Source organism: Osmerus mordax, chromosome 2 (assembly GCF_038355195.1).
Source record: "Osmerus mordax isolate fOsmMor3 chromosome 2, fOsmMor3.pri, whole genome shotgun sequence".
In the NCBI taxonomy this organism is placed as follows: Eukaryota; Metazoa; Chordata; class Actinopteri; order Osmeriformes; family Osmeridae; genus Osmerus; species Osmerus mordax.
This window is the reverse complement of record NC_090051.1, coordinates 5,469,276-5,495,315: the sequence shown is the minus strand read 5'-3', so window position 1 is coordinate 5,495,315 and position 26,040 is coordinate 5,469,276. Positions and strand designations below refer to the sequence as shown.

The window sequence follows — 26,040 nt, the reverse complement described above, 5'->3', positions numbered from 1 at the left end:
ATTAAAACTGATATGTTGGGAGTCAGGTGGCTGAGCGGTTAGGGAAGCGGGCTAGTAATCTGAAGGTTGCCAGTTCGATTCCCCGGCTGTGCAAAATGACGTTGTGTCCTTGGGCAAGCGTCTGCTAAATGACTAAATGTAAATGTAATGTTACCCTCCCACATGTATAGTGATTCTGTTGGCCTCGGTCAGTATGGGGCCTTCACTGACCTTCACGCAGAAGTCTCTCATCTCCCAGCGTCTCGTTTCATTTTTATGCTGACGACACACAACTTTATCTGCCTTTGAAACCTAATGATTCTGTTCAAACTCTCTTAGACTGCATTGTGGATATAAAAAAAGGGTCTTTCGAGTAACTTTCTCCAACTGAACGATGAAAAGACTGAAGTGATTATTTTTGGTTCTGCGGGTTTTTAATCTTGTTAACACGATTAGCAATTTTTTCCCTAATGTCAGTTCTCATGTAAAGAATCTCGGTTTCATCATAGACTCGGACCTTTTAAAGACCTTGAAAATTGTATTCATGCTTTTATCACCTCACGTTTAGATTATTGCAATTCCCTTTATGATGTGTAGCAAACCAGGGGAAACAGACCAGCCAATCCGGCACAAGGGGCGGGTCCATAGGCTCAGATTGGGGGAGGTGATAGAGGGAGTCTATCTGCCTGTTCAAGTGCTGCAGCCACTTGGCACATGGCACTGGTCACACCTGCAGCCCATCAGGTGATTAGGGAAGGATTAAGGGAGCCAGCCCAAGGCTGCATGGAAGGAGAGTAAGGAACAAAGGACCAGAGAGGCAACACTGCAGGAGTTTTGTTCGGTAAGGAAATTGGCTGGAAAAAGGACTGACCTCTCGCTCTGTTCTAAACCCCCCACAGGACAACACCGCATGAAGGCTGACAGACCCCAGACGGGAAGAAGTTAGTTTGTCCCACTACCCTTTTCCTGGCATAAGTTATTAAAGGACACTATGTTCAAGCTAACTGTCTCTCTCTCTATTGTCATTGTGAATCTGGCTTTCAAGTCCCCTGGGTTGCTACAGATGGTCTCCCCCAGTTGTCACTCTCCCGTCTTCAGATGGTGCAGAATGCTGCTGCCAGAATTGTATCATCAACTAGGAAGTTTGATCACATTTTCCCAGTCTTGGCCTCTTTGCACTGGCTTCCTGTCCAGTATAGAATACATTTTAAAATATTGTTTGTTTTTAAAGCTCTTAAAGGCCCCTTTGTATATCTCAGGACCTCATGCAACTACACGCACCCATTATGTCACTGAGGTCTGCGGACAAACTTCTTTTATACACTCCCCGGTCACACTGTAAACGTACAGGTGATGGAGCCTTTCCAGATGCCGGTCCTAGGCTGTGGAATCGACTTCCCCTTTCTATCAAGCAGGCTCCTTCATTATCTGTTTTTAAAACACACTTATATGTACTAGCGTTCCCACTACCTCTTGAGTTGTAATCTTACTTAGTTTACTGTTATTGAATATTTTGTTTTTACTATGTATTTTATGGTGTCTTTTTTTTATGCTTTTGTTCGGCACCTCGGTCAGCCTTGCTGTGTTAGTGTGCTTTATAAATAAAATGTGCTTACTTACTATTTAAAGTTTAAAATAGAGCTCAAAATACAAATCAAACATTTGATGGGATGACAAACACACACGTGTGATGATGAAATTCACTTTTAATATTCGTTTCATAACACAAGTGAAAAAACAGCTGTAACAAAGCAGCCTAGCCTGTCTGCCTCAGTCTCCTGCCTGACTAAAGGCAAGTGGATAATTCATCAAGCACACCGTCGAGAGAACACAACAGATTGAGAAAACCATGAATAATGGATTTGTTGCTTTGCAGATGACAAAGAGGACCACCGGATAAGGAAAAGGACACTAAGTTAGTATAATGTTGACATACAGTATGAGAGTACGTTTATTGTCAAGGGAGGCTTAACAGCCGGTTTGGGTTGCTTGCTCTTGCAACATTTTGAACACATATTGTCCCACAGGCTACAAAGGACATTTCAAACAGAGGAAGCTTTACAGGGCATGTTACACTGCGTGCAATATTAATGTAATGTATCAGAATCAGCATTTCTTTGTCTTTGAACTTGCCCTTTGTTTATCTTATTCCAGAAAAAAACGAGACTTGAAGAGAATGATTCTGACTCTTGACGGAAGCGAAAAGGGCATTTGAAATTCGAAAGAAATGTCTTCAGCTTCAGCTTCAGCTGACTAAGTGAAAACATCCACCGCTGAGCTATGACAATGTTTTGAATAGATGGGTTTTCACTTTTTCTCATATTCATCAATAAATGCTACCATTATTTAATCATACTTTTTCACAGTTTCTCCCACCGTAACACAGTTGTAGACACATACAAGCTCTGTCTCCATGAACATGTGTTGTTTGATGAATGGACATGGTCTGGAGAACTTATTGTCATTATCATAATTTGATTCACTGTGATTACTCAGTTTGTGTGAGTGTAATACTACAATCTTTGCAGCAAGAGAGGGGGCCAGTTTAGGCATGGCTGAGCATCTCAAATTTTTCACTACGAACTTTACTGTGTGAGGGTCCTCTGGAGCCATTACGTCCACCCCTCCCCCTACATGTATCACAGGAAGGGTATAGTTATAGCTTGGTTGAGTAGAATCACAAGGTTGTTTTTCAGCCTCTCTGCATGGGCTAATTGTGCCTCGTCTGCCGGAAAGCAAACACAGAAGAAGAACAGTTTCTGGATCGTGTTGGGCTAAGCCTAGGGGGACTGGAGCAGGGCACCCTGCAGTGGTGCCTGGTGACAACAAGAGAGTGCTACGAAAGGGGCAGAGAGGAACAGAAGGGCAGAGGATGGATGATCGAGAGAAAGGCAGTGGAGGCAGGGACGGTTACAGGACTCTGGCAAAAGCTGTTGGAAGACAGCTGTAAGGGGAGGGGGCTGAAATAAATTGACGTTCCATCCCAATGCACGGAACTGTCTGTTTAGCTGAACAACTCTTAGAGGGCCTCATTAGTTCATGCAACATGCTTATTGTGCTTATTATTATTTAATGAAAAAACTTATGATGCACTGAGTTATGAAGGAGAATATAATGAACTGTAGGTGGGGAGTGACTGCTCTTACACTCACGGACAATAGATGGCGATGTATGCAGTGTTGGTCCTTGGATCCGCCAACCAGAACCCAAACGAGTGAAGGACAGTTTCCGGACAGTAGCGGAACTGGCGCCAAATTCGAAAGAATCGGCACAGTACGTGCCAGACAGAAAGTAAACACGGCCGTTTAGCACCAACTCATCTGCAGAAATGGACTTATCAGCGCGTTTTTTCACTAAGCTACGAACATTAGCGGTGTCATTGGAGACAGAAACTGCAAGTCTTCAGCATGCACATCAAAACTTCGACGAAGAGGGTACGGTAGTTATGTATTCTATGTAAAATATATAGCTAGCTAACAACGTTAGCAAGTTAGGCTAACTTGAGTTTGCCTGCCAGGTCATCCGGAGCCTATCTAACTAAGAATAAGTGTAACGTACGAACAGGGCGGGCTACAGGTATATAGCTACTGAGTGGGTTTATTTCAATAGCATAATGGCTAGCGGGGTTTTTAGTTTTGCACAACAACTGTCAGGAAGCTTGAACATCGTCTTTGTGTTCAGGGAGCACAGAGTGTGCTGTGCGACTTCTTCACGAGCTGCACTCCGAGGTACGGGACATGAAGGTAGGTTGAGACTCCCGAGCCCCGAGGATGTCTTAATTAAATACACCCCACCAGATGATTCTAAGTCATCTCTCATTATCTATACGTTTGACTGCATGCACTTACACCAGAGGGAAGTAGGCGACCAAATTGCCCATCAGCAAGCAAAGGAGACTGAAACCAGGAACTTTATAAAGGCGTGCATGGTGCTCAAGCAGAGGAGCACCGAGGACATCCAGAGACTTCAACGATACTATGAAAAATACGGCTACCAAGCTCCCAAGAATGTACACAAATGTTCAGGTATGCCTCCTCCACATCAACGAGCTGGTTGCATATGTATACTTTGGACTCATCATTGGGTGACTGTCACTAAGTACTTGACTATTATGGGAAGATAAGTTTGTATGTATTTCCTACTACAACCATTACTCTCATATCACCTTCAAACTAACTATGTCTAGCATGCTATTGCACTTCAGTACCAATGCAGTGGTAAACTTCCATCCACAGTGGACACAGGGCAAGATGCAGAAGATCCTTCCAAAGAGAATGAAGAGGAAGGGAAGGTAGGAGAGGAGGAGGAGGAGCAGCAGACACCGCCAGTGACTCCCATGAAGGTGCCCCCTCCTCCCACCAGTGACCCCATGCGAACACCACAGCTCTCTGACTTCGGCCTGTCGGAGATCCACCTGAAGAACGTTCTGGGCGTCTCAGGGTTTTCTTGTGACACCGTCCCCATGCCTGTGATGCCATTCCCATACCCCTCCATGACCAGGACCGTGCATCTTCCCACGCCCAAAACACCCAAGTGCACCCTGCGCATGGACGAGGACGACCTGCTGACCCCCCGCATGGAGGACTTGGGGATCTCTGAACACACCATGTGCCTCAACAACGACTTTACCATGGACTTGCATCGCAAGCATTCTTCAAAGACCCTGAGGTGTGTGTGTGTGTGTCCTCTACGTTTAGTTGAATGCTGTGTCCAATCACTCAACAATCATCACTTTCGTCTTTCATAACGGATTGCGTTCTGTCTTCCGCAGCTCGTCGGCGTCCTCTGGTCTGAAAGCGAGAACATGCCCGGTCCTCTCAAGCACACCCCCGAACCCTGACCTGCACAGCTTTGCCTCCGACGGTAACTTTCCCAGACTGGGACACTTTTACATGAACAGTATCGTAGTGGTGTTCGGTAAGACTTCGGGAGTGGTTATTGATGTGGTTGCTTTTCGACAGAGGGCATGAAGACTCCAGAGCCACCTGAGTTTTGCACTCCGGGTTTTATGATCAACAAGTCGCACGGACGCTCCTCTCCTTCTCCCTCGGAACCGACGGGCGACATGTGTCCCAGTCCCGAGATCCCTGCATTCCAGACCCTCTGCAAAACTAGAAAGGTAGATGAATAGTTCTCCTGATGACTGTATCAGAGAGATGGCTTATGCAAACTGTTTGTAACAGACTGTTTGTAATAGTTCTTCACTGTTACAGGATGACAGGGGGTATCCGGCCTCCAGCAGGGGCAATCACAAGGCCTGGGAGTATGAGGTCCCGGAGATGACCATCGGATGTCCAGAAGACAAACACACACCAGAGACGCCAAGCCTGGAGTCATTTATAGGCAGCTCTCTATCCGTTGTAAGAAGAGACTTACAGTATCAGGATCCATTATTCATGATACTATACAATGTTTATCTTTGGTGTCAAGGAAACAGACTGAAAGAAGGTCAATCTGCGTACATGCATTATTGAAACGAGGAGAACTACTGCATTTCATTTATAAGACTGTGTCTTTCAGAGGGGTGTAGGAGGGAATGAAGCGGTGGGTGAGATGGGTTCCGGAGGGCCCGCTACACCCTGCGGTCTGGAGCGGGACTGTCCCACCCAGGAGTTCAACCTGTGCAGCCCCAGGGTGCGAGGGGAATACCCTGAGCCCAGAACCCCTGAGATGCCTGACTTCAGCTCGGTCACACAAGACATCTGTAAAGTACGAACAGTTACTTGAAACGCATTGACACCACAAAATGAGGGAGCTTATTTAAGTGACGTTACTAATCAAACAAAATGTATCAGTATTCAAGCTCTCCAGCGAGATATGACTGTTGTTGACTATCTGCAGGGTGAATGGTAACCTTTGGTGGTCCCTTGTCTCGTAGATGGTTTCCCAGATGAAAAAACCTCCCCCTGCAGGGATCCAGTCACAGACCAGACCCACGGGAAAGGAGAACAGGTAGTTCCGACAACCCAGTGGAACACTCCAGGGGTATTGAGTCAGATGTGTGTAACATCAGTGACCTGTAACCCATTGAAACAGTTGCTTCCCCATGGCAGCGTGTTTTATGTCCCCCCTCTCTCCCCGTAGGAGAGGCCAGGGTATGTCTGTGGTGTCAGAGCGTGAGTTCCTGAGTCTGCCCAGCTACCTGAGGCAGATATCTCTGTCCAGCCTCAACCAGACCATCCATCAAATCAACAGTGCTGCAGAGAAGCAGCTCTGTGGTCAGTGTCTCAAAGCAATGAAACCAACACAAATCTCAAGCTGCTTTCTCTCAGCTGATCCCTAGTGGACTAATGTCCTATGCTGCCCTCTATAGGCGGTGGTGCTGCAGTGTTTCTGATGGAGGAGCTGAAGTCCATCACAGGCACGGGCAACAAGGCCCCCTTGTACTTCCTGTGTCTGAAGGAGCTGAAGAGGCTGGAGCACGTGCAGGATGTGGGAACCGCCGCTACGTACAGAGTCCTGACACACATCTGAAACGTCCACATCTAGAAGAGCCCACCCGCCGAGCCAGCCTCTCCACAGGAGGATGCATGACATGTCTTACTCCATGTTGATACACTTGTTTCTACTTACATCTGTCCAGCCTTTTTAGTGTGTGTGTGTGTCTAAGTAATCTGTGTATAGACATCTACCAATAAATGCAATAATAAGTCAAATGTTTTATGATTTAGGTTTATTATAAACGTTCAAAAGTCACCATTTACGAAGACACAGTAGTTGCAATAGACAAATCATGGTATTTTCCAGCAATAAATAATTTTTATCCTGGTTTAAATTCCTGTTACCACTACTGTTTTCATTTTTCATAACAAATGAAAAACGGTAAAAAAAAAAAAAAAAGTCAATTTTCTGACAGTACCAGGGTCAGTACGGTCTCATGCGCCCAGGAACAGGAGGGGCTCGGTTTGGGGGGGTGATGGCGATATCCAGGTAGTCTCCAATCTGAAATCGCTGGGACTGTAGGGTCATGGCATCATCGGTGCCCTTCCGGCCAGACACAGTCGTTCCAATATCCTTCACTCTGAAACAAATACGGTCGTGGAGCCGCTCGTTATTAACGTTGGTATTTATGTTTACATTTACCAGAGTAGAGTGGTACTTTATTGAAACTGCACACATGGAGCTGGGCTACCTATAGCCGGGTCTCTGGGGGTCCGGGTAGACGATGGCAAAGCCAAAATGTGTGCCTTTTTTCCTAGCCTCGGGGTACACTTCCTTCACGAGACTGGTAAGCTCTTTTAGAGTAGCATCCATCCTATGAAAACACATGCACAAACCAAGTTAAGAAGAGAGATTACTTATCGTTGAATCGTTTAACATGTGTAGCACTAATATTATTTCCATATATAGCTTTACCAGGTGTATATCTGGAGCTCGCTGGATGGGACATTGCCCCTATTAAACTCGTCCATCCTGTGATGCCTGCCCGTAGTTGTGGTGAAAACCCTTAGAAGAAGCGGACATGTCTGTTGAAACGGAGAGACGAGATTATTAGCACTGTATAGCGTTCGTTCTACTTTAGGCACCAAAAACTACAAGGCCGTTTTACAATAATTTTATTAAAACGTGGACAGCAATGAATACTGTAACAGAAGGTAATCCAAATTGATCATTATTCCCAGGCTACAATCATAGCACACCGTAGGGCGCCAAGCACCACTGCGACACGAGAGCTGGGTTATAAAAATTAACCTCGGTTTGTGGTCAGTTAGCAAGTTACCTTCTCTCTGTCCACTGGTTTTTCGGGTTCCTTTTTAATTTCCTCTTGTGTGACTCTTGATTCTACAGCCATATTTTGAAAGGAGTGATGCAGCTTGCGAGCTAATGCTAACGAAAGAAGTAAAGCAATAGTCGCATGTAAGTGACGTGTATGTGGGCGTATACAATATATACAGTGGCCAATCTCATCATTGAAAGCGAGTACATCAGAGGAAACTGAAGTGACGACACAAAAGTCCAGCGTTTCTTGTTTGTCAGCCACCATTTTGGGAGTCAAAATATTCGTGAAAAGCTAACACACCTCCACGGGTTTCGTGGCCTTACTATGGTTCACACGTGTGTCGTGACTGGCTGTCGTAACAGAAGAACGCTCGGCACCTCACTGTCTTTTTACCGTTTCCCACGCGACCCCGAGAGAAAACAACGTTGGATTGCAGCTGTAAACCGCGAGGGATGGGTTCCAAATGACGGGAGTAGACTGTGTAGTAATCATTTCATCTCAGGTATGCAGTCTAACTTGTTAAAACTGTCAGTGAGTATGGAGGACCGTATTTTATGGTTCCATTTAATTAACAGTTTCCTTTTTAAACATAATCACTTAGTGGCAAATATAAGATACGCTACTTGCATAGTTTTATTATGTGTAAAGTGTGTTAACTTCTAATAGTTCATCTTACAGACCTTTTTCTTATACAGAATACATGACATGCTTGAGATCTTCATTATGCCCCTCTCAAAGTTTCTCTCACTTCTCTCCTTTTGTTTTCAGGTAAACAGGTGAAGAACCCCCGGTCACCAGATTATGTTCCTACCGTGTTTGCTGCCCCTCCTCCATCTCCAGAGATGAAAGAAACTGGTTCCTTTGAACTTCTAGATAAGCAGGAAGCCCAAGTGGAGGCGGCAAACGCCTTGCTCTTCCTCCAGGGTCAGGGCAGGGTCAAGTGTGAACTAGGCCAGAGCCAGGAGGACCATGAAACAGCTGAGACCGCAACCTCATCTTCCAGCAGCGAAGAAGGGGAGGAGTCAGACCTTTCGAGTGACAGCAAAAGTAGGGGAGGGAAGCCCACCAAAATGACTGCCACGCCCACCAAGTACGAAGACACCCTCCTGGCCTTGAAGAAGGAGAACCGGGCTCTCAGAGAGGCTGTGGAAAAGCAGTCTCTAACTGAGAACTCCCTCAGGAATGACCCGGAGAAGGTGAGGTTTTACACCGGCCTGCCCAACTACTTTGTGTTTGAGACGGTCATGTGGCTCCTGGCGCCGCACATGGACGGAGCCAAGAACGTGAAGCTAGCCAAGTTCCAGCAGCTGCTGCTAACCCTGATGCGTCTCCGCCTGGACCTTCGCAACCAGGACCTAGCCTACCGCTTTGGCGTGAAGGTTGGCACGGTGACGAGGACTGTGCACAGGATGGTCAACATCATGTCCAACACGCTGGTGCCCACCGCTGTCTTCTGGCCCTCCAGAGCCGAGCTCCGCAAGAACCTCCCTGCAGCGCTGCGCACCTCCTACCCAGACTGCGCCGTCATCATAGACTGCTTCACGGTGACCTTCGAGAAGCCCGCATCTCAGACCAGCCAACAAGAGGCTGCTGGGACACCGTCTGCGCAAGGGGCAGGGCGCAACACGCTGAAGTACCTGATAGGTGTGGCCCCGCAGGGCGTGGTCACCTTTATCTCCAGAGGGTCCCCGGGGGATGTCAGTGACAAGAGCATGGCGGAGGGGTGTGGCTTCCTGTGTAAGCTCCTACCAGGGGACGTGGTCTTGGCAGAGCGGGATCTGGAGATTGGAGAGTCCGTAGCAGCTTGCGGTGCCCTGTTGCAGGTAACGGGGGGCCACGTGGATGCGTACGACGGGGACTCCTCGCTGGAAGAGGCATCCTTGGAGAGGCAGAGCGTGCGCAGACACGTGGAGCGGGTCATCGCCATGGTGAAGCAGCGGTACGCCATGCTGGCGGGCCCTGTGGAGAGCTGCTTCATGGCTGCTGAGCGCACGTCAAACCTGACCACGTTTGATAAGATTGTGCAAGTGGCCTGTGCCTTAAACAACCTGTGCATCTCTGCTGCTCCTCTGGAGTGATTTTCACTAGAGCTGCTGGTTATGGGCAGCCTGCACTGTGTATGGTCTCATACACTAACAAGTGTTTCCTTCTCTGGAGAAAAAGAAGCTGTTTTCTGGTTAGATTAATTGGTATGATTGAAATGAAGAACAGAGCATTGCTTTGGCTTTAATTTTGGACCAGTATATGCCAGATTTTTTTTTTGTAATTGTGGACGAAGTATCAAGGACAGTTTCTTCTTTGTTGAGTTGGGCTCATCAGCCTTTTCAGCTGATGTGGGTTCTTGGGATATGGAGAATCTGGACCCCATCTTGCTGGATCCCGTGTTGCTGAAAGCCGATATTTTAACTTATAACTTGAAGTAGTCGTTTTGAACTATGACCGTTCCGTGAAGTTACAGCTGAACTGGACATGCACACAGCCCTCAGGTTACAGTGCCTTAGAGTGTATTGCTGGCACTGTTGTAAAAAAACAGCCTGAATTTGTATTTTTTCCGTTATACAGAATGCCTCAAGATCCTTTCCTGACTCTACTTTGTTAGTAAAAACATGCAAGAACTCTAAAGAAGCACTGAAAAGTGTAATATACTGTCACTGAATGCTATGTAAGATTTACTTTATGCTATGTGTGATTTCCTACCAAATATTTGCTTTTGTATAATTTGAATGGTGGCAGGTTTAGTTGACTGTTATGCCTTCTATACTCTAGAGATGCTGGGAACTGGATGCCCTCTGGTGTTGGACTAATTTGTGTCTTATGAAAACATAGCTTTTGCACACTACCCTTCTTTTGGTTGTATGTTATTGTTCACCAATGTATGTAGGGCCTACATATACCATGACTATGATTCTCAAACAAATTTGTGGTTCACAAATAAATGTTTCATTCAAAGCTTGGTCTGATGTCTAACATGACTTTTTACATAATTTATTTAGCGTATGCATATTCAGTCATGTTATGTTTGATACCCATGATGTTTAAATAGGGGACAGGTACTGGATATTTTTCATAGGCGTAATTGTCTACGCTAGTGTGTTAAGAAAAACGGGTGTTTTAGGGTTGGCATTGCAACTTAAGGAAAGACCTCTTATGAACGCCGATGTAGATATTTGTAACCATAACGGCAAATGATCATTTATAGCGAGTTGGTGAGTTATGCAGCCACTGTACTGAGCATTCTGAGAAAAATCCCATGTTTTATTGTTGAAATTGCAAAATGGCAAGCTCCGCCTGGACTGTGTGGTGCTGACGTGCATTGGTCCGTCACGTGACTCCAGGAATGTTAACAATGCAGTAAGTGTCCAACTTCGTACTGCATTCTAATTCTGCCTGGAGTTAGGAGAAAATGGAGTCTCTTCGCATGATATTTACTCAGGCCTTAAGTTAAACAAAGCTTGATACATTCTAAAAGGTGGTTTACAATAAAGGGATTGGATATTGTCTGGAAAAGGGTCAATCGATTGGATTTATGTTCGAATCGAGAGCTTTTCCTTAAACTTCTATCACATGGTAAGTTTAAAACTTTACAATTGGAGATTTCCCAAAGTTTAATTTGGGATGAAACGTTTTTTTTTCGGATACTATAGTCAGATACTAGCAAACGAAAGTCTTTTCTCAGCCAACGCGTCAAACTTTAGGGCGCATGAAGACTGCGGGGACTTAGCTACATTCTCCCTACATTGGAATGTCGGGGCTGCTCTAGCAGAATTGCGTTCCTCTCACTCCAGTCGGCCCAGCTAGCTTAACTTCAGCCCTGCTTAAAGTTGAGAAGGCCCCACAATCTTTTATCGTTTGACTGATAGGACTCGATTTAACCATGTCAATAAAATACCGCTATACAGCTTTTTTGATTACTTAATTAGATGCTTAGTTCATATCTTTAGTTGGATATCATGTTCAGTGTAAGGGGTGTAGTGTTTGGGGTGGCGATAAAATATTTCTAAATAGTAAGCGAACATTGTACTATTATGAGTTATTTTGGTTATGACTTGCTCTAATATGCGATGCTTATCAAATTTATGGTCGGGTTTAGATGTCTGAACTGTCAGTTCCAATTCCAATACAGTAGCAAATTATTTGGTTATTAATTATAAAAGCCTTAATGGACACTTTGTGGCTTGTGTGACTGTATTTATGTGTCAATAAAAACGCGTTGATTGATTTGTTGTATATCTCACGGGACATTTTTCTTTAGCTAAATGTGTTGTTGACAGTTTGTAAAGCTGTACAGCTTAAAGATCTGAATCTCTTCGTTAATGTTTGATATCCAGCAAAGTTTGGTTATGCTGAAACAAACCATTTGTGCGTCAGTCAGGTATGCAGACAGGTGGTAGACTAGTCATCTCTCTAAATACAAATTTGAGAACCCCATAACATACACATGGCAAAGGCACGTAGGCCACAGTGTATCAAACCCAAGATATAAGGCACCATTAAGATCACAACCTAGTTGAGTCTAATGGATAAGTATTAGCATTATTAATCTCTTGGAATTCATATTCATTTCAGTCTATACACCACCTGACACATGACTGTGGCCCATGAAATTATTCTGTTGAACTGGTATCTTAACCAAACTATCCTAATTTTCCTGCACATGGCTCCTTAGTGTTCTCGAAAGGTAGTGAGACAGATGGCTGAGCGGTGAAGGAGTCGGGCTAGTAATCTGAAGGTTGCCAGTTCGATTCCCAGCCGTGCCAAATGACGTGTCCTTGGGCAAGGCACTTCACCCTACTTGCTTCCCTGTACTTACTGTAAGTCGCTCTGGATAAGACTAAATGTAAATGTAGTGGCAACACCAGTGTTTTCAACAAGCAGCGAAGGACCTCTGGGTCAAAGGTCAGACAAGCAGGTTGCACACACCATCAGCCTGGTCTATGCCTGGTTCAAGCAGTGGTGATTTAAGCTTGATCACACTGCTACTCGGTCTCCATGCCCCCACTGCCTATCGTCAGACTAACCCTTCGGATCGTTTATGTTGGTCTGCCGTGCCGCCTCATGCGATGGAATGAGTCTTCTTGTTGTTACTTGCGGAATGGAATGCTCTCTGATGAGACGCAGCGCTCCAAGCATCGCCAGAATGGCGGCTGAGGAACATCCTGGAGATTGGGCAACTGTAGCGTGGAGTTTGGCATCGCCGTCTTGAGAATGGGTTTGTCTCAAAAACCTTTACAAACGGCGAGCGTTCCTGTCAAGAAAACCAGCAATAGACTGAACCCCCATGGGTCATAGCAGGGGTGTGCCTGGGTGGTTTAGACATACCAGGGTGAGTCCTGGTTTAGACAGACCAATAGTCTTGACCAAAGCTAGAGAACTCCTGGTCTCCCAGGGCCATAAGGAACTTGGATGTGTGCTCTAATTGCTAAGGACGGCCTCTTCTAACACTTGGTTGTTTTGGGTGAAAATCAAGTCTCTTAATCACTGAACTTGTAATGTTACCACCACATGTATTGACACTGTGGTTGTGTCAAGGCCCTGTTTAGGCTGTTAGCAAAGGCTTAGCAAGGTTATCATGGTTACATTTATAGCTTTGTGTTGAGGGTTGTTGTCGTGGAATAGCATGGGAAAAGTGTTTCTAAAGCTGTAGGAATGCTTTATAAACTCTCATGGAGTATTTCGTCCCAGATAGGCCATCATGTACGCCTGTGGCCTGCTTACCACACATGTTGTGTGCACAAACACATTGCTTTCATGGAGTTTTAGGCAGAATGCTGTTTCACAGGATTATACACCAGTAAAGGACTGTTGCTGTGTCACTGTTTCCACATGGGCTCTGACATATACTTCTTTCCATTGTGCTTGAATGCAGACAGTGTTCCTCAAGATAAGATTGTTAAAGTGAGATCACACCCTGAGTAGCTAAGTATATGGCTAATCTGATGTGACTGAGTGTCCACTCAGTGGCCTGACCACTCCTAGACCATAGCCACCTGACCGCGCCTCATCCTAACACTTTTGGTTTGTGTGTGTCTCCGCAGGCGCAGATGTGCATCAGCATGGTTCGGGGCGAGGGCACCCTGATGGACCCTCACATGTGTGGTGCTGAGGGGGACCTAGACCCCTAGACACACAGCATGGGATGCCAGTAGGTTTCTATCCAGGAGACAGAGACCCAGAAACACACCCCAGCCCCGAGCCCAAGCTCTACAGAAACACACAGCTCTCAGGCCTACCAAAACACACAGCCCTCAGCCCTCCAGAAACACACAGCTCTCAGCCCTACAGAAACACACAGCCCTCAGCCCTACAGAAACACACAGCCCTTAGCCCTACAGGAATCTTTGTCTGTCCCCTCGCCTGTCCCCACAAGTCAGTATCACCTATCAGATCTGGCCAACTAGAGAGCAGAGGCCAGAGAGCTCAAGAGGGCTCTTTTTTGCGGTGTGTGTGTGAGGGCACCCACCAAGAGGAACCCTAACCAGGGGAGTGCCATGAGGCCCAAGACGTTCCCAGCCACCCCATATGTGGGCAACACACGCCAGCGCCTCCAGGAGATCAAGGAGGGGCTGAAACAGCCGGCCAAGCTGGTGAGCCAGGCGCTGCTGGGGGGCAGCGCCCGCGGCGAAGGTGGGCGAGGGGCCGAGAGCAAGGGCAAAGACCCCGGCAGCCGCCAGCAGCAGCTCAGACCCCCCCAGAAGTTCAACAACTACCAAAACGCGCTGCGCGAAATCCGCAAGTCCCTCATGCCCTTCGCCAACGAGTCGGGACCGTCCTCTGGCTCTGCCCACCCAGCCGGCGACGTCAACAGACAGATGCTGCAGGAGCTGGTCAACGCCGGCTGTGACCAGGTGAGGTTTGGTGTGTGTGGGGAGTGTGTTCACTGCCAGGTGATTTTGTGTGTTCTGTGTACATGCTTGTTTTTCTGCCAGACTGGTGGTTGGACTGTGTCAACCTCTCAGTGCTGTGTGAACCTCAGTCTTTGTCACTGCTGTGTGTTGCACTCTGGGTTGTTTTGGTCATAGTGTGTGTGCGCGGTATTTGTGGAGTGAGGAGTGTACTTACAATAATAGTTTGTCCTTTAGCATAACTACAAAGTGCCTAGCATAACTGACTTTTAATAAAAGTACAAGGGAGCAGTTTAAAATGCAATACAATGCATCCTTTCTGTGCCAAGGGTACATTGTAGTAGTGAGTTACACAATGCCAAGCGCATGAGATGTCGAAATATCAGTTTGACGTTTTTTTTTCTCTCTGGGAGTGAGAGAGCTCCGTGGAACATCAACGCGCAGAGGGACGAGGAGGAGCGGGAAAGTTTCCGCAGGAAGCCACAGGGACTCGAACCTTTGGCCCAGAGAACACGAGTGAGAATGCTATGCAAGACTGGAAAATCGTACTAAAAACCAGACCGGCTAGTCAAATCTGTGAGGTCTAGCAAACACGATACCGAAGGATGGTCGTCACAGAGCTGTCTGCTAGGATCTCCACAGATGTGAGGGCTTACTTTGTAGATCTGATCTGAGAACAGGCCGTGTGAAGGTGCCTGGCATGTGAAGAATGCTTTCCTCAAGCCCATGCACAACACTATAGAGAAATCCACACTACAGAGGAATGAAGTGCCCTGGCGAAATGGAGAGACGCGAGGCGAGCCAAATAGATTTAGGCCATCAGAAGGCTGCTGTGTGCTTGCTGTGGAGGCCTATGGTCTTCTTCTGGTATTTGTAACAGACCCGTCTGTTCTGCTTCTTCTCCAGTATGGATTGTAGAACTTCTAGTGGGGTGTGGCTGTCCTGGTTTCTTTTGGAGTAAGGTTGTATCAGATCAAGACTCTTACGGATTCTATTGTGTGGTTCAGAGCAATGAGAAAACGGCCTCAAGAAAATAATTTAAAGACACTCTTACCACTAAAACAACTAAACAAAATATCCTGAATTATTACAGTTACTATTATCGTGGATGTGCTCTAATTTGACAAGTTTTGCACCATGTAGCCACAAACTAAGTTACCTAGTACAAGAGTGTATTTTTATTGAAATAATATAATGCTGTTGGACCGGGAGTGTGGTTTTGGCCTCCAGTCTGTCTGTGTGGGCCAGATGAGGGAGGGGCCTGTCAATACAAACAGGAAGTGGCCATTCAATGGCAGCTGGGTGGAACAGTTCCTTCAGCTACCATCGTGTCGCCACCCATAATGTGGCCCTGCATCTGCTGGCCTGCCTGCCTGTCTTTCCTTCCCCAAGCTCTCTCAGCAACATATAGACTACACAACTTTAATCAAGCTCTTGGTAATGCATTGAACCTTACCAAAGGCTGTATATAATTATTCTCAAAACAATACAGAACTGTTAGAACTGCTTTGCTGAGGATACAAGTGCCTGAGAATTGACAGTAATCCTCATTGATAGTCATTCTTTACTACTCAACCAATACCAGAAACCTCCTAGTCATTTCTGTCCGGCCGTCTCCCTTAGAAGTGATAAATTAGGGTACATGAGATCTGTAAAGTAGTGGTGTGTGTGCGTTTACAAGGCCAGCTTCCTCTCTGTGACCCTGTAACTTTCCCAGACCAGTGTATGAGACTGTTCCCACAGTAAAAGACAACCTATCACAGCAGTTCAGCATGTCACTCTGCCCTCTCGATTCAAGCACTTGTAGCTCCCCTTCTAAACCTTTTATGCACGTTGTGTGATGGGACAGGGTCGGTATTTTTAGTCTTCTTGTGACTGGGCGAGGAGGGAGGGGGGCACTGGACAGACCATGACTGTGGGGCCTACCCCCCCTCCCACCACATTACATTCCAGAGAATACTGGCTGCCGTGTGATTCCGCCCCCCCGCCCTTTGACTTGACTCTTATCTACCTCCTCTCCTGGCCGCAAATTACAGAGCGATGTGAGCCTTACATAATCTTAGAGGAGGATATGTTATTTATTTTGGGGGGGGGGCTCCGAGGATGCGGAGGTGGAGGAGGGGGAAAGACGAAGGGGAGGAGGAAGGAGTCTCCTCCCCCTGCATCAGGACAGGCGCTGCAGTGTACGGCGTGGGCAGCAGGAGACGGAAGGCCCTCCTGAGCACACTAAGCGTATTGACGCTCTGATCTAGGAAATAACAAACATGGCCGTTTATGTAACCGTGAGGTTGATGGAACGTGTGTGTGTGTGTGTGTGTGTGTGTATGGGGGGGTTGTTGGCGTACAGTCACGTATACATATGACTGTGTGTGTTTGCGTAAGTGCTTTCTCAGGGTAGAGCATGCATGTTCATCATCTGGAGTTGAAGATGATAAGATAAAGGTTGATACTGAACAGCCCTGTTGGTGTCCCACTTGGGTCTATCTAAACTGTCTCTCTCCAGGTTTTCCATATGGCTTTCATTTGCAGGGTCCCGTGGCGGAATGCGGTAGGGAATTGGGTCAAAGTGAAAAGTAATATAAAAAAAACTTTGTTCATCTCTCTCTAACAACGATGGCTCTGTGCTGTCACTACGCCCCGGGAATGTGTTTTGTAAATGTTTCCCTTCAGTGTGGGGTGTGTGAGACACTTTCTGCCACAATATTTTTTGTGACTGTGTGAACTGTCATTAGTCGGTGAAGTGTGTGTGGTGTTTGGGACAAACAGACTTGGAGATTTAACCATCACGACAAGGGGGTGACGCTCGCACAGTGAATGAGAAAGAAAGAAGGGGAATGATAGTCGAGAGGAAGGGAGGGTCTACGTGAAGGTGATTCAGGAACATGGCTAGGAGGAGGAGGCAGCCAAGCAGCCTCCTCTCTAGTTAAGACGGGCCCCTCACCGAGAGTGACCATAAACACACACTGATGTTTATACTTCGTTTCCTGTGTGTGCGCACATGCGTGTGTGTGTGTGTGTGTGTGTGGCAAAGTGTGTCTTTGTGCCTGCGTGTTATTGATGGGTGTGTATAATGAGTGGGCGAGTGAGAGGGAACAGGACAATGCATGTGTGTACTCCAAAAGTATATTACAGTCTGGTTGTACGAACACACACACACACAGAATGTGTAGAATGTCTGTGGCTGTGGTGTTTCCTGGCTTAGAGCTGAATGTGCCCACGGTTGCTATGCAGCGCTGTTCTTTAACCCTCTGGTGTCCAACTGGGATTCTTCCCAGAAATAGTCTGGCAGGCAGAATGGGAGACATAGCCGTCACACTGCACATGAGCATGTTAGTGAACTGCTCATAGTAAGGTAGCGTGTATATATTACATTTTTACATAAATAAATCAATTTGTTGTCGATGACAGAGTGATGTTTGTTGAAGTTGTGAAAATGTGGTTGCTGTTCCACTTCTGACCAGAGATGGCAGCGCGAGCAGGAATGCCTGTCTGCGTGGCTGAGGTTTGGGTTCCATGACTTTAGGGTGAGGTCATCTGCCATTCAGGGGGATTTCCTCATATAGGTGTGGGGCCTGGTAGGACTGGATGTATAATAATGTTATTTACAGTGGAGTACGTCTGGAGTTGGGACCAGTTCACTGGTAAAATACAGGAGGACTCATGCCAGGTCATATTGGTACTGGGAGTGTCAGTGAAACTAGGCCTCTGACTGTCTAACAGTGACTAAAACAGACAAGTTACTATTTGTAGGTCACTGTGGATAAAATAAATGGTCAAATATAATAATTTCTGTGTGTTGTTACCCTACAACACTTTTAGAGCAAAACGACAGGAAACGGAGAGAAGGCTAACATCTGTGTTCGTAGCAGACAGAGAGGGGAGACCCTGAGTATGAGACCAGGGTCAATGCAGAAGTCTGTTACCAAAATCCCCTCTGTGCTCCGTGTTGTTGTGACCAGCACAGGAAGTGCCTGGTACATGACCCCGAGACGGAGAGGATGCAGGTGCACAAGCGCCTTGCTGGGCAGTGTTTTTACAGTCACCTGATTGGTGTGTGTTTCAGGAGATGGCGGTGCGAGCCCTGAAGCAGACAGGAAGTAGAAACATCGAGGCAGCGCTGGAGTACATTAGCAAGATGGGCTACCTGGACCCCCGCAACGAGCTCATCGTCCGCGTAATCAAACAGACCTCGCCAGGTGACTATACCACGCAGCATGCCATTACACAAGTGCTCATAATGATATGGAATTTATTCATAGAAGTTCAATTGTAATTATGTTCATTTGTTCACAGGAAAAGGGGGGCCAAACTCCTCAATGGACCACCGGCCTTCGTTGGAGGGGACAAGCGAGGGTGCCATGCCCGCCTACCACCAGATGGGGGCGCCAATGTACGAAGGTTCCCAGTACGGACCTGAGGGGGAGATGCCTCGACCATACATGGGCGCTCCGCCTGTCATGAACTACATGATGCCCCCCACAGGGGCAGCGCAGGGTGCTGCCATGGGCAACCCTCTAGGCCGGCCCCCCAGTATGGGGCCGTACCCCCCTGCGATGTCGGCCCAGAGCAGCCCCGGCAACCCCATGTACACCCCAGGGGCGCAGCAGAAGGCCTACCCAGGCAGCATGGAGCAGCACGGGGCCATGCTGAGCTACAGTGTCCCTGGACAGCCCCTGCAGCTCCAGCCCCAGCCACCAGGGGGCCCCGGCCCTCACTACGACTACAGCCATGCCCGGCCGCACATGATGGAGCCCTCAGGGTACGGGGTCCAGAGGAGTGCATCCTTTCAGAACAAGATGGCCCCCATGGCACCAGACAACTACATCAGCATGCAAGGCAAAGGGGGCCTGGGGCAGAACGGTGGGGTTTACCCTCCTAACCTGTACCTCCCGCCCCACTCTCACCCCCGCCAGTCCAGCCCCACCTCCCACCAGGTCCACATGATGTCTCGCTCCCCCGGGGGGGCCACTGCCATGGGCCCTGACTTCTCCGACATCCCCCAGGGCCTGTTGACGCCCTCCAGGGCCAGCCTCAACCTGGACCTGTACGAGCACCACTGGGTCGGGCCCCAGGGTCCAGACGGGGCCCCTCAATCCAGGCAGCCCCAACCTCAAGGGCCCTTCCGTGGGGAGGTGCGTGTGCCCAGCAGGACCAACTCATTCAACAACCGCTCCACCCCCAACAACGTCCGGCCCACCATGGCCACACCTGCAACCAACAAGCAGGACTCCGCCCTTGGCCCTCCCAACACCATCACTGCTGTGACGTCACCCCCCATCCAGCAGCCGGTGAAGAGCATCCGGGTAATGAGGCCTGAGCCCAAGACAGCGGTAGGGCCATGTCATCCTGGCTGGCTGGCTGCCCAGGAAGCAGCTGATCCCCACTCCTACATGCCCGAGGAGACCTACACCCTGGAGCCAGCCCAGGAGCCCCGTTGCCCGCCGCCACCCTACCCCAAAACCCTGCTGCTGCCTGGGGCTGCTGGTGAGCCTGGGGCGCTGGAGGGGGCTGGAGCCATGGGCGGGGTGCCTGACCTCAGCGGCCCCGCCCGGTCTGCGCACGGCAGCGGAGGAAGCGGAAAGGGAGAGGAGGGCAACGTGAAGGAGAAGACCAAGAAAGGAGAGAAGGCAGTGAAGGACAAGAAGCAGATCCAGACATCGCCAGTGCCGGTGAGGAAGAACGGGCGTGACGAGGAGAAGAGGGAGTCGCGCATCAAGAGCTACTCGCCCTTTGCCTTCAAGTTCTACATGGAGCAGCACGTTGAGAACGTGATGAAGACCTACCAGCAGAAACTGAACCGCAGGCTCCAGCTGGAGCAGGAGATGTCCAAGGTGAGTTTAGAAACCAAACCTGTCCTATTCCCTCCTGGAGTTGGTAAGTTGATAGGACTGGTTGTATTTAAACTGGCCTTGTGGTGTTTGTTATAAGTGCGGTTGAATGTCACCCGGTGGTTTAGACCTGAGCCATAGTTGTTGACAACAGTGGAGGACACAGGGCTCCGCTCATATCTGGGCCTGAGGTCCTGGAGGTCATATATCAGGAATTCACCCTGGGGCTAAATCTTTCAGACAAAACCCAAAGCCACAGAGTTCATGGTTGTTTTTGCTGGGGCATGTCCAAAATCATTGCTTAAGCTTCTGACCTTGGAACACCTTGTTTGACAAACAAGAAAGTCAACAAAAAGCAGCTGCGTCCAGTTTTTTGTTATTAAGTCATGCATCTATTTTGGTATTCATCCCTTTGCTCCGTCTTCCCCTCCCTGTATTACCCCCCCCCCCCCCCCCCCCCCTAAGGCTGGCCTATCAGAGGCGGAGCAGGAGCAGATGAGGAAGATGCTCAACCAGAAGGAGTCAAACTACAACCGCCTGCGGCGTGCCAAGATGGACAAGTCCATGTTCGTCAAGATCAAGACGCTGGGCATCGGCGCCTTCGGCGAGGTGTGCCTGACGCGCAAGGTGGACACGGGCGCCCTGTACGCCATGAAAACGCTCCGCAAGAAGGACGTGCTCAACCGCAACCAGGTGGCCCACGTCAAGGCTGAGCGTGACATCCTGGCGGAGGCCGATAACGAGTGGGTGGTGCGTCTCTACTACTCGTTCCAGGACAGGGACAGCCTATACTTCGTCATGGACTACATACCCGGAGGAGACATGATGAGCCTGCTCATCCGCATGGGGGTGTTCCCCGAGCCGCTGGCACGCTTCTACGTGGCGGAGCTGACGCTGGCCATCGAAAGTGTTCACAAGATGGGCTTCATCCACCGCGACATCAAGCCCGACAACATCCTCATCGACCTGGACGGACACATCAAGCTGACGGACTTCGGACTCTGCACGGGCTTCCGCTGGACACACAACTCCAAGTACTACCAGAAAGGTGAGTGACTGAGTCCCTTTTTAAGTGTGTTACGTGCCCCGTGGGCCGCAGTGTTTCATGGCCTGTGTGTGCGGTCTCCAGGGAGCCACGTCAGGCAGGACAGCATGGAGCCCAGTGACTTCTGGGACGATGTGTCCAACTGTCGCTGTGGCGACCGCCTGATGACCCTGGAGCAGCGTGCCAGCCGGCAGCACCAGCGCTGCCTGGCACACTCACTGGTGGGAACGCCCAACTACATCGCCCCGGAGGTGCTGCTGCGCAAAGGTGAGTCAGAGAGTCGGGCTGGGGGATCGCAGAGAGAGACGGTGGTCTCTCTCTGGGTTTGATGGAAAACATCACCAGGGAACTCCAGGGGCACCAATAGGCAGCCTTGATGCACACCATTTACGAGGAACCCCTCATAGCGAGGAACACGCTAGTGATGCTAGCTGTGTGTGAAGCTGTCTACCGTTGTGGTCTCTGCAGGCTACACCCAGCTGTGTGACTGGTGGAGTGTGGGAGTGATCCTGTTTGAGATGCTTGTGGGACAGCCGCCCTTCCTGGCCCCCACCCCCACTGAGACGCAGATCAAGGTTGGTCGAACTTCTTTCCCTACCTGCCTTCTGATCATTCACAATGTGAAGTTGGGAAGGATACAATATCCTTACCTGCCTCCCCCTCCCCCCCCCTCCCCTGTGCAGGTGATCAACTGGGAGAGCACGCTGCAGGTGCCCCCTCAGGTGAAGCTCAGCCCGGAGGCCGTGGACATCATCGGCCGTCTCTGCTGCTCTGCCGACCAGCGTCTGGGCAGGAACGGCGCTGGAGAAATCAAGGCCCACTCCTTCTTCCACCAGATGGACTTCTCCAGCAACCCGCGCACCCAGCCAGCCCCTTACCGACCCAAGATTGCCCACCCCATGGACACGTCAAACTTCGACCCTGTGGAGGAGGAGGGGGGACCCGGGGCGTGGAGTGACAGCGGGGACAGCGCACGTGCCTGGGAGACGTTGTGCTCCCCTCACGGGAAACACCCGGAACACGCCTTCTACGAGTTCACCTTCCGGAGGTTCTTTGACGACAATGGTTGCCCTTTCCGCTACCCTAAGCCCCCCGAGAACACCCACGACCCGTCAAGCAGCAGCAGGGCAGGCAGCCTGGGCCCTGAGGAAGAGGAGGAGGATGAGGACGAGGAGGAGGAGGACGAGGAGGACGAGGAGGAGGAAGAACAGGCAGAGGGCTGCGAGCCTGTGTATGTGTAGGACATACTGGTTGGCCTCTCCTCCGATCAACAACCCACAACTGGCCGTTTGTCAATCCTCTACTCAGAAGCGTGCGTGTGTGTGTGTGTGTGCGCACATGCATGCTTGAATTTTTGTGAGATTGAGAGTGAAATTGAGAACAGGATGACCTGACAACTGTTTAACAACTCAGCCACTACTATGTGGAATCTCCAGCGTTAGTAGACAGAGCGGAGCAGGACCCCCTGACCAGGACCAAGAATCTCCATACTGTGTATGACTGAGCAAGGTGTGGGACATACTACCTTGACCAGAGGACAGATACCTGAACAGAAGGTCAAAGGTGTTTCACGGTCAGAACATCAAGATTAAGAGTTTGAACCTGGGACCATGACCCATTGTAGTCTTCATGGTCCTAGTGCTCTGTGATTCCCATTCCTTTCACTGCAGGTCTTATCGAGATCCCTGGAACTCCAGACTGGCCTGTGGGCAGGAAGCTTACGCAAACACTTCCTACTTCCTGTTTCAACACTCCCTCTCTTGAGACCATTGGTGACTGGTGATCCGGAACCAGCGTCTGTCCTTTGGGGTTAAAGATGGACTGAACTTACTGGTAGTACAGCAAACTGGGGAACTATTATAATATTACAAATGTCTCACAGCAGAGCCAAAATAAGCTACCAAACATTCTCACGCACACACATAAAACAGTCTATACAGGACTCTCTGTGAATGTTGCATTAGGTGTTTGAAATAATGCTCCAGTGTTTCCAAAGATTGTTGTTGTCAAATCAGACATCTGCAGCCCCACAGTCAACACGAGTCCCTCTAGTGGTAACACAAGCACTGTGACCTCTTGTGCTGTAAACTACCAATGAAAATTGAGATTCAGAATGACTGTTAATATTTAGCTGAAGACACAACCTCTATATGTAAAGTATGGAGTTTTGATCAGTTTGACTGTTTGGCTTGATGAGTCAATCAATGCAAATTATTCTCCAGCTCATTGTGTTCAGTTCCAAGGATATGTGGGACTGCAAGTGTTGGCAATGTTTTTTTTTCTGTGGGCAGCAGCCATTCTTGCCCTGGGTTGTTGACTGTCCTTCTTCATACTTACACTAATCACATTTTATCCACCTTAACATTTCAAAGCTCCACCCACACACATGCGCGTGCACACACACACATGCGTGCACACACACAGGCACACATTCTTACAGTATTACAGACGTGCAGTTGGCACTGCTGTCCCGCCCATGGTGATCTGAGCGCTGAGTTTTTCTAGTTTGGAGACAGACGCCTGAATAATGAATAACTGAATTAAAAGTTAAAAACATGTGATAGTGTTACTATGTGCAATACAGAAAACACAATATAGTTTTCTAAACACTTAATATCCTTTTGAACTTTTAATACTGAAATACGCTATGTACAAATATATTGGTTTATATTATATCTGTGTAGTTACATGACCCCCATGCTGCTTATTTTTGTGATTAATATTATTATTTACATTATTATCATTTCAGTTATACAAGTGTTTTTGGTGTGTGCAGAACAAGTATGGGTTTGATTGTGTGTGTGGTTTGGAAAGTGAGGAACTTGTGCCTTCTAGTAGAATTCTGGTGCGTGTCCACCTCATGGCACTCAGTGTTGAGGCTGAGTACCGACAGTAGTGATGGCTACCCCCCCCCCTCTCTCTCTCTCTGCATCCAGGCTGGCCCTGTATGTAAGGAGGGGGAGGGGGGGAATCACAGGTAGGGTTAGTGGGAGGTGGGGGGTCACAGGTAGGGGTGAGGGGAAGGTGGGAGGTGGGGGGTCACAGGTAGGGGTGAGGGGAAGGTGGGATGTGGGGGGTCACAGGTAGGGGTGAGGGGAAGGTGGGAGGTGGGGGGTCACAGGTAGGGGTGAGGGGAAGGTGGGAGGTGGGGGGTCACAGGTAGGGGGTGAGGGGGAGGTGGGGGATCACAGGTCGGTGGGAGGTGGGGGGATCACAGGGAAGTGGGGGGATCACAGGTAGGGGTGAGGTGGGGGGATCACAGGTCGGGGGGGGGAGGTGGGGGGATCACAGGTAGGGGTGAGGGGGAGGTGGGGGGGATCACAGGGAGGGGTGAGGGGGAGGTGGGGGGATCACAGGTAGGGGTGAGGGGGAGGTGGGGGGGATCACAGGGAGGGGTGAGGGGGAGGTGGGGGGATCACAGGTCGGGTGAGGGGGAGGTGGGGGGATCACAGGTAGGGGTGAGGGGGAAGGGGGGCGGTGAGCAAGGAAACCAAGAAGGGACATAAGTTAGAGAGGCAGCAAGAACGAAGAATAGAAGCAGGGTTGAAATGTGAGAAGATCAATTATTATCTCAGTATTTCTAGACCATGTGACAAAGAGTTTGGTACATTTTAATTTATCCACAAGTTTATTAGACTATTGTGTTGCGAAACTATGTTTGTTCCGGCCTCAGAGCAGGAAATTGTCTTCTCCAATATCTCTGTGCTTATTGACAATCAATAATGTTGTTCTTTATATCACATTGAACATCATTTTTCGCTTTTTATATCAAACTTCAACACCATTCTGTTTTTTGATGTTGTTCCATGTCAGTTTGCCAGCACCTTATCCTAAAGGTGAAAGTTGAAGCTGGCAGTAATATTTGAAGCAATTACAAATGTGTTATTCAGACATGCTATTGTTTTAGCTCGCTCCCAGACTGAGCTGCAAAGTTACTTATTTGCTTTAAAAAATAATTATTTCCAATAATTTGATCATCCTCAGAGCAGGAAATCACCTCACCTGTTCACATTCACATGGGTGGTCTACTCAGTGAACAATAGCTTTATATTAAAATACTTCTCTCTGGGTCAGGTCTTAGAGTGTGTGAGAGCATGTGTGTGATGTTTGTTCAGGATTAGGTGGGCTCCCTGTTTGAGTGATGACTGACAATCTTTGACTGCCTTGATATCCTTAGATCTGATTCATGTTGGGACTTTCTTACTTATGAACCTTTTTTGTAGTTTTACTGTGGGGAGTTTGTCATGGCCTTGGTTCTCCTTAATGTATAATACAATTCTGTTACTCTTGAATATATATTTATACAGATATACATATTTTTTGTATCTTTATTCTTTTTCATTTCTTTGACCTAATGTTCAAACCTCTGTGTCTACTCAGTATTATAGGCAGCATCATTTGACAACATATATCTCTTTTTTACATTTTATGTATGAACTGAGAATTTGTAAAGATTCCTTCACTGTCCTCACATGTAAAATATATGTATAAATTAAATTAAACTTTGACTAGTGTTTTTATTTTGATTCTCTACAAATGTGTCTACAGCACATTGTAACATCCTAAACTCACCATACACACAGGGCATAGGCCTATACTGTACATTGTATGTATTTTACTACCAGA

General features: G+C 48.3%; 4 protein-coding genes across 5 annotated transcripts; 3 read left to right on the top strand and 1 right to left on the bottom strand.

Annotated features, from left to right (window-relative positions):
• The first annotated feature begins 3,307 nt into the window (after positions 1-3,307).
• ska3 (spindle and kinetochore associated complex subunit 3) lies at positions 3,308-6,625 on the top strand. The gene is made up of 11 exons (XM_067259900.1): positions 3,308-3,413; positions 3,661-3,722; positions 3,833-4,004; positions 4,215-4,647; positions 4,751-4,842; positions 4,941-5,098; positions 5,193-5,339; positions 5,500-5,688; positions 5,858-5,931; positions 6,064-6,197; positions 6,293-6,625. The coding sequence occupies exons 1-11, from the start codon at positions 3,308-3,310 to the stop codon at positions 6,451-6,453; spliced, it is 1,728 nt and encodes a 575-aa protein (XP_067116001.1). The 3' UTR covers positions 6,454-6,625.
• A 12-nt stretch (positions 6,626-6,637) lies between these two features.
• On the bottom strand, positions 6,638-7,835 carry sap18 (Sin3A-associated protein). The gene is made up of 4 exons (XM_067259917.1): positions 7,700-7,835; positions 7,336-7,445; positions 7,112-7,234; positions 6,638-7,000 (listed from the first exon to the last, which is right to left on the bottom strand). The coding sequence occupies exons 1-4, from the start codon at positions 7,769-7,771 to the stop codon at positions 6,844-6,846; spliced, it is 462 nt and encodes a 153-aa protein (XP_067116018.1). The 5' UTR covers positions 7,772-7,835; the 3' UTR covers positions 6,638-6,843.
• A 157-nt stretch (positions 7,836-7,992) lies between these two features.
• Positions 7,993-10,652, top strand: LOC136965711 (uncharacterized). Of its 2 annotated transcripts, none has more exons than XM_067259909.1 (2): positions 7,993-8,201; positions 8,468-10,652. In XM_067259909.1, exons 1-2 carry the CDS (start codon positions 8,024-8,026, stop codon positions 9,775-9,777), a joined length of 1,488 nt encoding a protein of 495 aa, XP_067116010.1. In that variant the 5' UTR covers positions 7,993-8,023; the 3' UTR covers positions 9,778-10,652. The 2 variants fall into 2 exon arrangements, with proteins under 2 accessions (XP_067116010.1, XP_067116017.1); XM_067259916.1 differs by having other exon boundaries at positions 8,119-8,226.
• A 245-nt stretch (positions 10,653-10,897) lies between these two features.
• On the top strand, positions 10,898-24,400 carry lats2 (large tumor suppressor kinase 2). Its single transcript, XM_067256533.1, has 8 exons — positions 10,898-11,266; positions 13,735-14,544; positions 18,605-18,737; positions 18,835-20,372; positions 20,835-21,417; positions 21,499-21,681; positions 21,883-21,989; positions 22,098-24,400. The coding sequence occupies exons 2-8, from the start codon at positions 14,188-14,190 to the stop codon at positions 22,653-22,655; spliced, it is 3,459 nt and encodes a 1,152-aa protein (XP_067112634.1). The 5' UTR covers positions 10,898-11,266; positions 13,735-14,187; the 3' UTR covers positions 22,656-24,400.
• Positions 24,401-26,040: the final 1,640 nt, after the last annotated feature.